This window comes from Tiliqua scincoides, chromosome 1 (assembly GCF_035046505.1).
Source record: "Tiliqua scincoides isolate rTilSci1 chromosome 1, rTilSci1.hap2, whole genome shotgun sequence".
NCBI classification, from domain to species: domain Eukaryota; kingdom Metazoa; phylum Chordata; class Lepidosauria; order Squamata; family Scincidae; genus Tiliqua; species Tiliqua scincoides.
In genome coordinates, this window is record NC_089821.1 from 178258913 (window position 1) to 178271955 (window position 13043).

General features: G+C 45.8%; 1 protein-coding gene across 1 annotated transcript in view; it reads left to right on the plus strand.

Moving 5' to 3' along the window:
• CD109 (CD109 molecule) overlaps positions 1–13043 on the plus strand; it is a 95974-nt gene that overhangs the window by 1163 nt on the left and 81768 nt on the right. Inside the window, exon 2 of the mRNA XM_066622707.1 lies at positions 621–781. Coding sequence (XP_066478804.1) covers positions 621–781 — 161 coding nt within the window. The remainder of the gene's footprint in view (positions 1–620; positions 782–13043) is intronic.

Sequence of the window (13043 nt, forward strand, 5' to 3'; positions counted from 1 at the left end):
TGTTGGGGGATGTGAGCCCCCACCAACAGCATGGGGTGCCTTGTCAATTGTCAAAAATCTTGACAATTTTGGCACCTTGTCTGCATGCCCTGAGACATAAAAGGTCGACAATCACTGGCCTGCTTACCTCCACTGCTCTGCACTGCCACTGCACTGGTAAATTATGTTTACCTTTGTTCTTTTGTAATAAACCATAATCTTTTATTGAAAGTTATCTTTCTCTCAGTCTCTTCTTTAAGCAAAGGGCATTTCTCTGCATTACGCTATCTAGTTATCCAGCCTACGATCCTAATGCTCCAATAAGGGCAGTGTAATAATTCCCCTAAACAAAACAGCCCTTTTGGTAACGGTACAGCTGTGCCAGTGGGGCATGCACTACATCTTGTGGTGGGCCAGCTGTCACAGAGGCCTCCTAAAGGTATGGGAACTTTTGTCCTTACCTTGAGGCTGTATTGCAGCTGCACCGGCGCTAGAAAGTTGGATAGGATTGGGCTGTTAGGCAGCAGTCCTAACCACACTTTCCTGAGAGTAAGCCCCGTTAAACAAAATAGGACTTCTGAGTAGACTTGGTTAGGATTGTGCCTTTAAAAACCTGTTCTGTTCCTTCTTTTAATTTCTAGGCCTACGTACCTGTTGACAGCTCCTAAGAGCATCAGACCTGGAGCAAACGTGACTATTGGGGTAGCTCTACTGAAGGAGAGCCCATCACAGGTTACAATACAAGCAGAAGTGTTGCATGGGAACAACAGTGTACTACGTGGGAATGCTGTCTTTCAAAGAGGTGAGAAGGCTGTATTGACCCAAAACAATCAGAAGTAAATTCCGTCCTTCGGTAATTAGCTTTGATGATTAAAGATGGAAGTTTAGGATTGTTCAAGTTATTATCTGCAGTGTGCTGAATTTAAGCAGTTCTATTTGGCATAGGAACTTGCCAAAGGGAACCATGGGGGGGGGGCAGAAAAAATGGTCAGCTACATTAAAAATGAAATTATTTGCTAAACGTTTAGTGAGTTGCATGTATAACCAGTGCTTTAGTTCTGCTGGAGTTTGGGGGGGGGGAGAGACATGTACTGGGCCACTTACTTCTCCTTTCTTAATTCTGCCCACCACTCATTCCCTGATTCTAACCATCATAAGGGGCTGTAGCTTAATAGTGAAGGATCTGCTTTACATGAAGAAGATCTCGGGTTCAATTTCAGGCACTTCCAGGTAAGACAGACAAAAATGTCTGTCCAAAACGTTGGAGAATCATTGCCAGTGAGTGTCGACAATCCTGAGCCAGATTGATCATAGATCTGATATTAGGCAGCTTCCTCTATTTCTGTGCTCTGTCAGTCCCTCTGAAAACTTGCATTTTAACTCTAATTCTGAGTGAGATCATTTTCTCAGCATTTCTCCTTGGGAGAGGAGTGTCTGATGCACTCATGAAAGAGGTTGGCTTCTTTTTATTGACCTGGGAGTGAGAGAGGATGGAAAGAACTTTTGCAATCCTAGCAAGCAAGGCAAGGGGGAAAAAGCAGAGAAACTGGCTCAGAGCAATTGTTTCAGAAGAGTGAAGTGAGCTTCTATTTACAGGCGTGCCCTGGTATCCGTGAGGGTTCTGTTCTGTTAAGGAAGCCCCTGCAGTTAAATGAAACTGGATAACTGGGGATGCTCCCCAACTTCGAAGGCCCGCAGAGGCTGCGTGTGACCGCCCACGGCCACTGTGGGCCTCAGAATGGCTGAAAAATGCTACTTGCAGTTTCCAAACTGGAAGTAATGTTTTTTTGGCCATTCTGAGGCTCGCAGTGGCTGCAAGCGGTGGTGCGTGGCCTGTGTGGCCTCAGAAAACCCTCCAGAGCTTCCGGAGGAAGCGCGGCATGTAGAGCTGGCCCACAGACCTGATCTGTGGTTAACTGAAATCGTGGATACAGGATCTGCAGATACAGGCACTCCCCTTTATTCTGAGGCATGGATGTAGAATTTGTGCTGTGCTTTTCAGGAGGTTAAGTACCTCTCACAGCACAAACCTATATGTCTGCTCAGAAGTAAGCACCATTAAGTTCAATGAGACGTACTCTTAGATAAGTGCACATAGGATTGCAGCCCAAATTGCCTTTCAAAAACTTGTACTTTTCAAAGCTGATAATGGCTTCATAGTGCAGCAGCCACATTTGGAATACTGCATACAGTTCTGGTAAGGAATTGGAGAAGTGGAAAAGATTCAGAAGTGGGCAAAGAGACTGTGCAGGTTCTTTGTGAGGTGTTTGTAGCTTTTTAGAAAAAGAAAGAAACAGAAATATGATTAAGGCATCTGTGTATGGAGTGGATGGAGACACATTTTTCTTCCTCTCACAGTAGTAGAACTAGGGGGTTATCTATCAAAGCCGATTTGTAAGAAGTTCAGAATAGACAGAAGGAAGCACTTCTTCGCATAGTGCATAATTAATTGATGACATTCATGGGTGGTTTGATGGAGATTTGGGGATGGGCGTGGGTTGGAGGGGTGGATCTCAGTAGGAAAGGCACATGCCAGATCCTATCCCCAATTTGTAACCCAACCCACTCCTTTCTCTCCTAAGACAGTGGCCTACTGGGAAGAAAGTAAGAAAGGTTTTTACTTACCTCTTGCTGGCCGCAACAGGAGCATTTATGAGGCAAGATGCATCAACTTGTGGTCAATACATCAGTAACGTAAATGTGCATTTATTATTGTACACTTACACAGCCCAGTCCTGGGCATGTTTTCTTCAAAGTAAGTTTTCTTATGTTTTGTGGAACTTTCTTTCGGTATTGTAGCCTAAATGAATAACACAGAAATAACAAAAAAATAGTATAAGCTGTGCCCTCCTTAACAAAGCGTCGTGTAGCAGTTGGCCAGGAATGATGGCAATGTGCCATTTGGGAATTTCCATATACAAATGAAATTCCCCAGGAAAGAGGGTGACTGGTGCCAAGTTACCTGTTTTGCTGAATGGGTATTTGAATCCAAATGAAATGCCCTATAGACCTCCCCAGGTTTATAGAAGATTTTATATAAGATTTGTGTTTCCAGGTAGACATAACACAGATTTTGTGCATGATAGATTCTGGCTTTCTTCTTAGGCAGGCAGGTGGTAGGAAGCGGAAAGGAATAGGCATTGTACAGTATATGCATTCTTGCCATCCTGTGGGGAGTAAGTTGAGTTTACTTTCTTTCCTAAACTGGAGTTGCTTGTAATCACGTTCTTAAGTTCTCAAGTTACATACAGCCCAATCTTATGCATGGAATAAGCCTCTCTCTGTAAATTGGAGTTTACTCCCAGATAAATAGGTTTAGGATTGTAGACTTACATTATAATCCTATGCATGTCTACTCAGAAGTAAGTTGTTATGTTCATTAGGGTTACTCCCAGGAAAGTGTGCATAGGATTGCAGCTCTAGGGAATTAATGTAGCATAGGGTAGTGGCTAAAAGTACAATCATAAGCACACATAGTAGAGAGTAATCTCCATTGAGCTTATAGGGACTAATTTCTGAGTGAACATTATATATTTTGTTATATTTATATCCTGCTTTTCAACCAAGATTAGAATCCAGAGTTGCTGCTTAGAATGAAAACTCATCCAAAGATACAGTATGATTAGGGATATGTTGGTGTGCAGTCTCTTTCACTTAACAGCTGTTGATCCAGTCCAAGTTTAGGCTGTTCCCTATGGAGAGAAGAGACAGAAGGAGCTGCAGATGGACACAGTCTACCTCTCAGACTCAGTTGTAACAACATTTATCTGTTCTAACCTTTCTAACTTTTCTTTTTCTGAAATAATGTCCGTATTTGAATGCCTTCTGTTAGTTGTGACTTTTGGTTGTCTTTGGTCTGCTGGCAAATCAGGAAGATTGGGGTAGTAGTAAATCTTTATTACGGTCATAAGACCAGCCACATATAAAATATCAAAATATATAAGCATATATATAGATATACAAAGATATGCAATATATTATGATTAAATTTAAAACAATAAAACAGTTTATAATTATGTTTAAAACAGTTTTGAAATACCCAGCAGCAACTTCCAGCCATCTCTCCTAAAACAGCTCCATTCTATCTAGCAGACTATACTCTAACTACAGAGGTTCATCCATTTTTAAAATGAAGATTGGGGTATTTATTTTTAAAATGTATATCCTGCCTTTTGCCTACAGGCTCCAATATGGCTAACAGTATGTTAGAGCAGTCATTTTCAACCTTTTTCAGCTCACAGCACACTGACAAGGCACTAAAGTTGTCAAGGCACACTACTAGTTTTTAATTACATTATTATGTTACAATTAATTTAATTAATATAACTAAGGGCACAAGCCTAACCAGGTCTACTCAGAAGTAAGTCCTATTTTGTTCAATGGGGCTTACTCTCTGGAAAGTGTGGTTAGGATTGGAGCCTTAGATTATTCCATGACAATTGAAGAATTGGGAACAATTGAAGAATTGGCCTGGGGGAAGGCTGACAGGAGCCGAGGGGCATCCGGTTCAGGACTCCTCATCCCTATGGGATGGGGAGGTTAGAGAACAACAAGGCAAAGACAGAGTAGGAGAAGAAATTGGGAATGGTAGCATGATGGAATGTGATAGACGGTTTGGCACAGTGAGAGTATTCGGGGGGGGGACACACAAAGGAGCTAATAAGCAGCCCATTCTGGGGCATTCCATGTGCAAATGCTTTTATGCAAATACATAAGATGACAAGGAGGGACAGGGTTGTAATCATGGGGGACTTCAATTATCCTCATATTGACTGGGTCAATTTGTGTTCTGGTGACAAAAAGGAGACCGGATTCCTTGACATGCTAAATGACTGTGCCTTAGAGCAGCTACTCATGGAGCCCACCAGAGGACAGGTGACTCTGGATTTAATATTGTGCGGTACTCAGGACCTGGTTAGACATGTCAATGTTATTGAGCCATTGGGGAACAGTGATCATGTTGTGATCCGTTTCGACATGCACGTCGGGGGAAGAATACCGGGCAAATCTCTCACAAAAACCCTTGACTTCTGACAAGCGGACTTCCCTCAAATGAGGAGGCTGGTTAGAAGGAGGTTGAAAAGGAAGGTAAAAAGAGTCCAGTCTCTACAGAGCGCATGGAGGTTGCTCAAATCAACAGTAATAGAGGCCCAGCGGAAGTGTATACCACAAAGGAAGAAGGGCTTGACTAAGTCCAGGAGGGTGCCCGCATGGCTAACCAGCCAAGTTAGAAAGGCCGTAAAGGGCAAGGAAGCTTCTTTTCGTAAATGGAAGTCTTGCCCTAATGAGGAGAATAAACTGTGGCAAAAGAAATGTAAGAAGGTGATACGGGAGGCCAAGAGAGACTATGAGGAACACATGACCAGCAGCATTAAGGGGAATAATAAAAGCTTCTTTAAATATGCTAGAAACAGGAAACCTGCCAGAGATGCGGTTGGCCCTCTGGATGGTGAGGGAAGGAAAGGTGAAATAAAAGGAGAGATGGCAGAGAAATTGAATGAGTTCTTTGCATCTGTCTTCATGCAGAAGACCTCGGGCAGACACCGCTGCCCGAACGGCCCCTCCTGACCAAGGAATTAAGTCAGATAGAGGTTAAAAGAGAAGATGTTTCAGACCTCATTGATAAATTAAAGATCAATAAGTCACCGGGCCCTGATGGCATCCACCCAAGAGTTATTAAGGAATTGAAGAATGAAGTTGCTGATCTCTTGACTAAAATATGCATCTTGTCCCTCAAAACGGCCACAGTGCCAGAGGATTGGAGGATAGCAAATGTCACGCTGATCTTTAAAAAGGGAAAGAGGGGGGACCCGGGAAACTATAGGCCAGTCAGCCTAACATCTATAGCGGGTAAGATGTTGGAATGCCTCATCAAAGATAGGATCTCAAAACACATAGACGAACAAGGCTTGATGAGGGAGAATTAGCATGGCTTCTGTAAGGGTAAATCTTGCCTCACAAACCTTTTATAATTCTTTGAAAAGGTCAACAGGCATGTGGATGCGGGAGAACCTGTGGACGTTATATATCTGGACTTTCAGAAGGCGTTCGACACGGTCCCTCACCAAAGGCTACTGAAAAAACTCCACAGTCAGGGAATTAGAGGGCAGGTCCTCTCCTGGATTAGGACCTGGTTGAAGACCAGGAAACAGAGAGTGGGTGTCAATGGACAATTTTCACAATGGAGAGAAGTGAAAAGCGGTGTGCCCCAAGGATCTGTCCTGGGACCGGTGCTTTTCAACCTCTTCATAAATGACCTGGAGACAGGGTTGAGCAGTGAGGTGGCTAGGTTTATAGATGACACCAAACTTTTCCAAGTGGTGAAGACCAGAAGTGATTGTGAGGAGCTCCAGAAGGATCTCTTCAGACTGGCAGAATGGGCAGCAAAATGGCAGATGCGTTTCAATGTCAGTAAGTGTAAAGTCATGCACATTAGGGCAAAAAATCAAAACTTCACATATAGACTAATGGGTTCTGAGCTGTCTGTGACAGATCAGGAGAGAGATCTTGGGGTGGTTGTGGACAGGTCGATGAAAGTTTTGACCCAATGTGCGGTGGCAGTAAAGAAGGCCAATTTTATGCTTGGGATCATTAGAAAAGGTATTGAGAACAAATAGCTAATATTATAATGCCATTGTACAAATCGGTGGTAAGGCCACACCTGGAGTATTGTGTCCAGTTCTGGTCGCCACATCTCAAAAAGGATATAGTGGAAATGGAAAACACTAAAATTGAGTGTTGGGAGAGTTAGGTCAAAAGAAAATATTTCTTGACTCAGCGTATGGTTGGTCTGTGGAACTCCTTGCCATAGGATGTGGTGACGGCATCTGGCCTGGATGCCTTTAAAAGGGGATTGGACAAGTTTCTGGAGGAAAAATCCATTATGGGTTACAAGCCCTGATCTGTATGTGCAACCTCCTGATTTTAGAAATGGGCTGTGTCAGATGCAAGGGAGGGCACCAGGATGCAGATCTCTTGTTATCTCGTGTGCTCCCTGGGGCATTTGGTGGGCCACTGTGAGATACAGGAAGCTGAACTAGATGGGCCTATGGCCTGATCCAGTGGGGCTGTTCTTAGGTTTTTATGTTCTTAAGAAAATCCCGAGAAGCATGGAGAGGGGAGTATTTGTGGTTTCTGGAAAGGAGGAATGTTTTGAAGTAGGTGAATCAAACTGTTACCAATTGATATGCTCTGATATGCCAGGAGGTGTTGGCAAAGAGAGATGAGACTGAGCATACTGGAGAAACGGTGGGGGTGAGGGGCAGTGAGGAGATGTGGCTGAAACAAGTGCAGCATTCACTGGGGTGGGGGGGAGAGAGAGAAAGAGAATGGGAGGCAACTGGTTTTGAACTTTGGCAGGTAGGGAAGAGGGAGGGGAGGGGCAGAAAGAGAGGAGTTAACTGCAATTATGATGAGGGATGTGTGTGCAGGAGGGGAGCATGTGGGGTGGGGGGAAGAAAAGCATCACTTGCCTGCTCATGTATTCAGGAAAGAGTGCGACCAAGCCTCTGTATGTCTACTCAGAAGTAAGCCCCATTATAGTCAATGGGGCTTACTCCTAGGTAAGTGTGGATCGGATTGTAGCCCAGTGCCCTTCTTGCCAAAGCCTTGCCAGGGGAGGCAATGCAGGCAGCGTCACTTTGGGGCATTGCAGGCAAGGAAAAGGGTGTCTCCAGGATCCTTTCCAGCGGCTTCTGGCTCCTACCTGCTTCCACCTTCAGGCTTGCTCTCACTCCCTCCTTGCTCTCGCTGCTCACCCTCACTCCCTCCACGTTCCTGCCCCACTGGGAGCTCTTCCAAGCTCCTCTGGCTGCCTGCCCAATCAGCACGCGGGGCAGGCACTAGTACCAGCAGGAGCGTCCAGGCCCCTGCGAAGCAGCTGCTTCTCCTACGTGCGCGCAGCAGCAGCTGCTGCTGCGTGACTCCTTGGCCCCGCGGCACACCTGAGGCAGCCTCACGGCACACCAGTGTGCCATGGCACAGTGGTTGAAAACCGCTGCGTTAGAGTAATATCCATCTAGTTTCTTAATAGTGGCAGTGTTCAAACAATAGTTGTATAGTACTTAAAATGTTGATTAACCAGTTGTTGCAGTGAGAATTTGGACTTCTGAAATACGTATCTGCACAGAAAGTGAACAAAATAGTGCTGAAGCTGGCACTTTATTTTGGTTTAGAGAAATTATAGTTAGCTGTATTGGTTTATTAGAAAAAAAAAAAATCCAAGAGCCAAAGCAGCAAAATACAGGTAGATCACCTCTTATCCAAGCATCCAAAATCTGGACTATGCCAAAGTCAGTAAATTCTCTTCTCTGTGGTGTGTACCTGTACAGACATTGTTGAAAATGTCAAAGAGGCCAGCAGATACCCATATGGGTAACAGTGAAAAGAACAAGAAGAAGCATTTCTCCATTATATTATGCAGTAATTCCAAAATCCAGACAAATCTGAAATCCAGACACCTTCCTGTCTCAAGCAGTCCAAATAAGGGATACCACCTGTAGTTTTATTAGGCATCACTGAAATATCACAAAGTGGTGTGCAAGTCTTTGAAACAGGGAGTCAGGCATGTTTGCTCTCTATCTGAAAAGTGCAGACAAACAGTAAACTTTGAAGTTTTTCCAATATGCTCAGTATCCTTTTTCAGTATGTATCTTACCCTGCACCCTGTTTTGCTTAACATCCAGCCTGAAGAAGAGCCCTGGAAAACTTGAAAGCTTGCTGATTATGATATTTTTATTTTGCTGGTTCTGACAAAGATATTGCTGCACTTCACGTTTTGTTTTATTTAAAAAAAAAAAATCAGCATTGGCCATTTGGTCCTGTTCAAGGGACCATTCAGATGGCTTACAAAATAAACAATCATAGCAAATTTTAGAATGGTCTGACAACAAATTGCACAATAACAGAACAGCTTGAGCAGATAAGTGACCAATACAAAACTTAGAAAAGGCCAAGCACAAGGAAATGTCTTCACTGTCTGCTTGAAGACAAATAGTTTTGAGGTCTATCTTCAAAGCCAGTTCCGACTAGTGTGTGTTATCAGTAGCTTAATTGATATGTAACAACAGCATGGATTATTCAAGCCACATATGCCTTCTTAAAGATGAGCTGTGGCTGATGCACCAAAAGCATTCCTGGCCACAGCTGCCACCTGTCTCTCCAGGAGTAAACCAGAAACCCTTACAGACTGCAAACCTGATCCTTCTGTTCTGTGTTATCCCATCCAGAATCTCCTTTCCTGCTGACTGACAGCACCTCTGTGTTGCTTGGATTAACAGCCCAATCTTGAGTTGCCTGCCAGCAGGGCTGCTGCAGTGCCAAAATGGCTGCCAAGGCATCCTATAGGCATTCAGGCAGCTGGCAGCGGCTCCTAGTGCCTCCTCGGGGGAAGGAAACATTTGTCCCCTTACCTCAAGTAAGGAAAGCTGCCCTGCAATGGGGCTACTCGACTCTGCGCTGGCTATTTTGCCGGTCCAGAGTAAAGGAGTTCCATGTTGAACTGGGAAGCTTGATACAGGGCTCTAGATCTGACAGAGCTGAGCTCTGCTGGTCCCTGCCCCTCCTGCCCTGCTCCCTCCCCCTGACATGCCTTCTTCTGCCCTCTCCCCACCCTGGAATGCCCCCCCTCGCCCCCACTCACCCCTCAGCTGTCTGGTACTTTGCGAGCACTGGGCGGCAGTCTGCAAGCCTGCGACTGGCACTGGCCCAGCATAGCTCGCGCTGGGCCAACTCTGGTGCTGGGCTAGTGCTCACCCCCACAAACATTCCTTATGGCATGTTTGTGACAGCGCGTGCTGGTGCTGAGCAGGCGCATATTGTATAGGATTACCCCTTAAGTTTTGGTTTATTAGCCCGTTCTCAGTCCTTCACAGCTTCCAGACTCTGGTTTAAGAACATCTGCAGCCTCCCTGGTCCCAGAGGGAAAGGAGAGGTATAGCTGGATGTCATTAACATGTTGATGGCATTGCACTGCAAATCTCCAGGCACCTTCCCCCAGTAGCTTCATCTAAATATTGAAATCCTGTAGGACCTCCTAAGCCAATGGCCAAGAGTTGAGCAACAGTCATCCAATACCACCTCCTGAAATCAACCCAATAGGTAGGAGCTGGGATGTCACTACAGTTATCTTTGTACTGATCCTAGAAAATGAAGCCCAGCTGGGAAGTTACCATTTCCCATTTCCATTCCTGTGGCAAAATAAAGCTGCTTCCCTTGGCTCCTGTAGATTACTATACTAATGGCAGAATCCTATGAAGCACTGTTGCTGCTGGAACTAGAATTTGGTGGCGGTACATGCTCTATGGCTGTCATAAGTGGTGATCCAGAAGCACATAGCCACATGCCTCTAGGCTGCTGCCAGAAATGTTGTGGAGGCCTTTCATGTGGCAGCAGGGTGAAGAAGGCTCACCAATGCCAGTAAGTTAATGTAGTGGGCGTAATGGAGTGGAGGAATGGGCATAACAGGAGAGGGCTGGGGGTGTGTCTGAGGTGGGAGGGGATGGCATCCAGTGTGAGCAACTTTCACTGGATACTATCCCCTTCAAGCGAGCTGACATGCCCCTTTGTGTCCTTAGACTTGCGCCAATTTCTCTTTCTCCTCTCAAGTCTCCTGATTTCTCCCCCCCCCCACCATATCATGCAGTGCAGCCTGTTTTGGTGTGGCTATATGCTATGGTGGGGAAAACTGTTTTCATGTGGCTACATTCTAGGACTGGGCTACCTTGCTCTAGGCAAGAGATACCAGAGTTCTGTGTCCAAACAATTTGGCAGGAGGGCCACATCATCTCTCTGACACTGTGTCGGGCGGGAGGGGGGGGAATTAATTAACATTTAAAACTTGAATAAATTTACATAAATGAATTTATTAGAGATGGAACTTATATGAATGAAGGTCTTGCAGTAGCTTGAGGCCTATAAAAAGCCTTGCACAAAGCAAGGCCAGTCTTTCCTTCACTGCCACTGCTAAATCACAGATGTGGAACAGCAAGTAGTGGAGGGAGCCCACAGCTCAGGTGAGAGGTCAAACAGTCGTCCTCACACTGAGAGCAGTTGTATCAGGCCAGCATGGGCTCCAGCAAGTCTCCAAACGGCCAGAGGCTTATTGGAAACTGGGGGCTCCCCACGGGCCGAATTTGGAGCTCCCGAGGGCCCCAGGCTGGGGTTTGAGCACTCCTGTCCTAAATCACTCACATGGGGAACTTGCTCATAGGGCTGGAAAGGGGATATGGAAAGGAAACCTTTTCACCTTTTGAGGTAGTAGGTTTCTTGAAAATGAAGCATAGGGCATAAGAATGGTTTATTCTACGAAGAGGAGAGGGGTTCTCTTCTGCTGCTGCTCAGATTGCTAATAATCTGGGCAGGAAATCTTGATAATATTGTGAGATTCCCCACCCCCCAACAATGGCACCAGGTATCTTAATATCCTGCTAAGAAAACCTGCATTATGCTTGTTTTCAGTTCATTGGTAGTGGATTATATTGAATCCCACGGCCTCCCGTAATTGTATCAGCTTATTTTGAGACACAGGGGAAATGTTAGGTACACATGGAGCCAGGGAGATTATAGTGATGTGTTGGGTAGTGATTGTAATAGTTTTTGGCAATGTTAAATAGTTTTTGGGTGGTGGTGAACAGGTCGATGAAAGTGTCGCCCCAATGTGCGGCGGCAGTGAAGAAGGCCAATTCTATGCTTGGGATTATTAGAAAAGTTATTGAGAACAAAACAGCTAATATTATAATGCCGTTGTACAAATTGATGGTAAGGCCACACCTGGAGTATTGCGTCCAGTTCTGGTCACCACATCTCAAAAAGGACATGGTGGAATTGGAAAAGGTGCAAAAGAGAGTGACTAAGGGCGCAATCCAAACCTGCGCTGGAGCAGGCAAGCCAGGAGGCTTGCGCTACATCTAACGCAGGTTCGTTGGGTGCAGTGGCTCAACCAGGGGCAAGGGGAAGCTCTTCCCCTTACCCCTGGGTAAGGGCTGTGTGCCCCAATGGGTCTTCTCAGATTTGTGCTACCTCTGGAGGTGGTGCAAGTCCGAGGACAGTGGAGTGACTTGAAGCCACTCTGTTCACCCCGTGGATGGGGATTGGAATCTGGCATAACTGCTTGGTCCCAGCCCTGTCCCTGGCTCCCCTTGTGCCCGCCCCCAGGACCGCCCATCAACAGCCTGCCCCGAAACGCTCCCTTCCGCCTTCTCCCCACCCCCACGCCTACGTTTGCCGCTTGTGTCGGCGTGGATGCACTGGCACAAGCGGCGGTAAGGAAGCAGCTGCAAAGCCCTCTGTCATCCTCCGTACATCGGTGCATCTGGATGTGCTGATGCAGCTTCCTCCCACAGAGGCGCAAACGTGCTTTACTGCCAGTTAGGATTGCACCCTAAGATGATTACTGGGCCGGGGCACCTTCCTTATGAGGAAAGGCTATGGCGTTTGAGCCTCTTCAGCCTAGAAAAGAGACGCCTGAGGGGGGACATGATTGAGACATACAAAATTATTCACAGGAAGGATAAAGTGGATAAAGAGATGCTCTTTACCCTCTCACATAACACCAGAACCAGGGGACATCCATTAAAATTGAGTGTTGGGACAGTTAGGACAGACAAAAGAAAATATTTCTTTACTCAGCATGTGGTTGGTCTGTGGAACTCCTTGCCACAGGATGTGGTGCTGGCGTCTAGCCTAGACGCCTTTACAAGGGGATTGGACAAGTTTCTGGAGGAAAAATCCATTACGGGTTACAAGCCATGATGTGTATGTGCAACCTCCTGATTTTAGAAATGGACTATGTCAGAATGCCAGATGCAAGGGAGGGCACCAGGATGAGGTCTCTTGTTATCTGGTGTGCTCCCTGGGGCATTTGGTGGGCCGCTGTGAGATACTGGAAGCTGGACTAGATGGGCCTATGGCCTGATCCAGCAGGGCTGTTCTTATGTTCTTAAAAGGAAAGATTTTAGGTGTTGCTGCATAACTGAAATGTGCACAGTGTTTCTAATGAAGCCCCAAGATCTGTAAGTATGGGTGCTCTGGGAGGAGCTACTTTCTGCCATGTCATACGCTCAGGT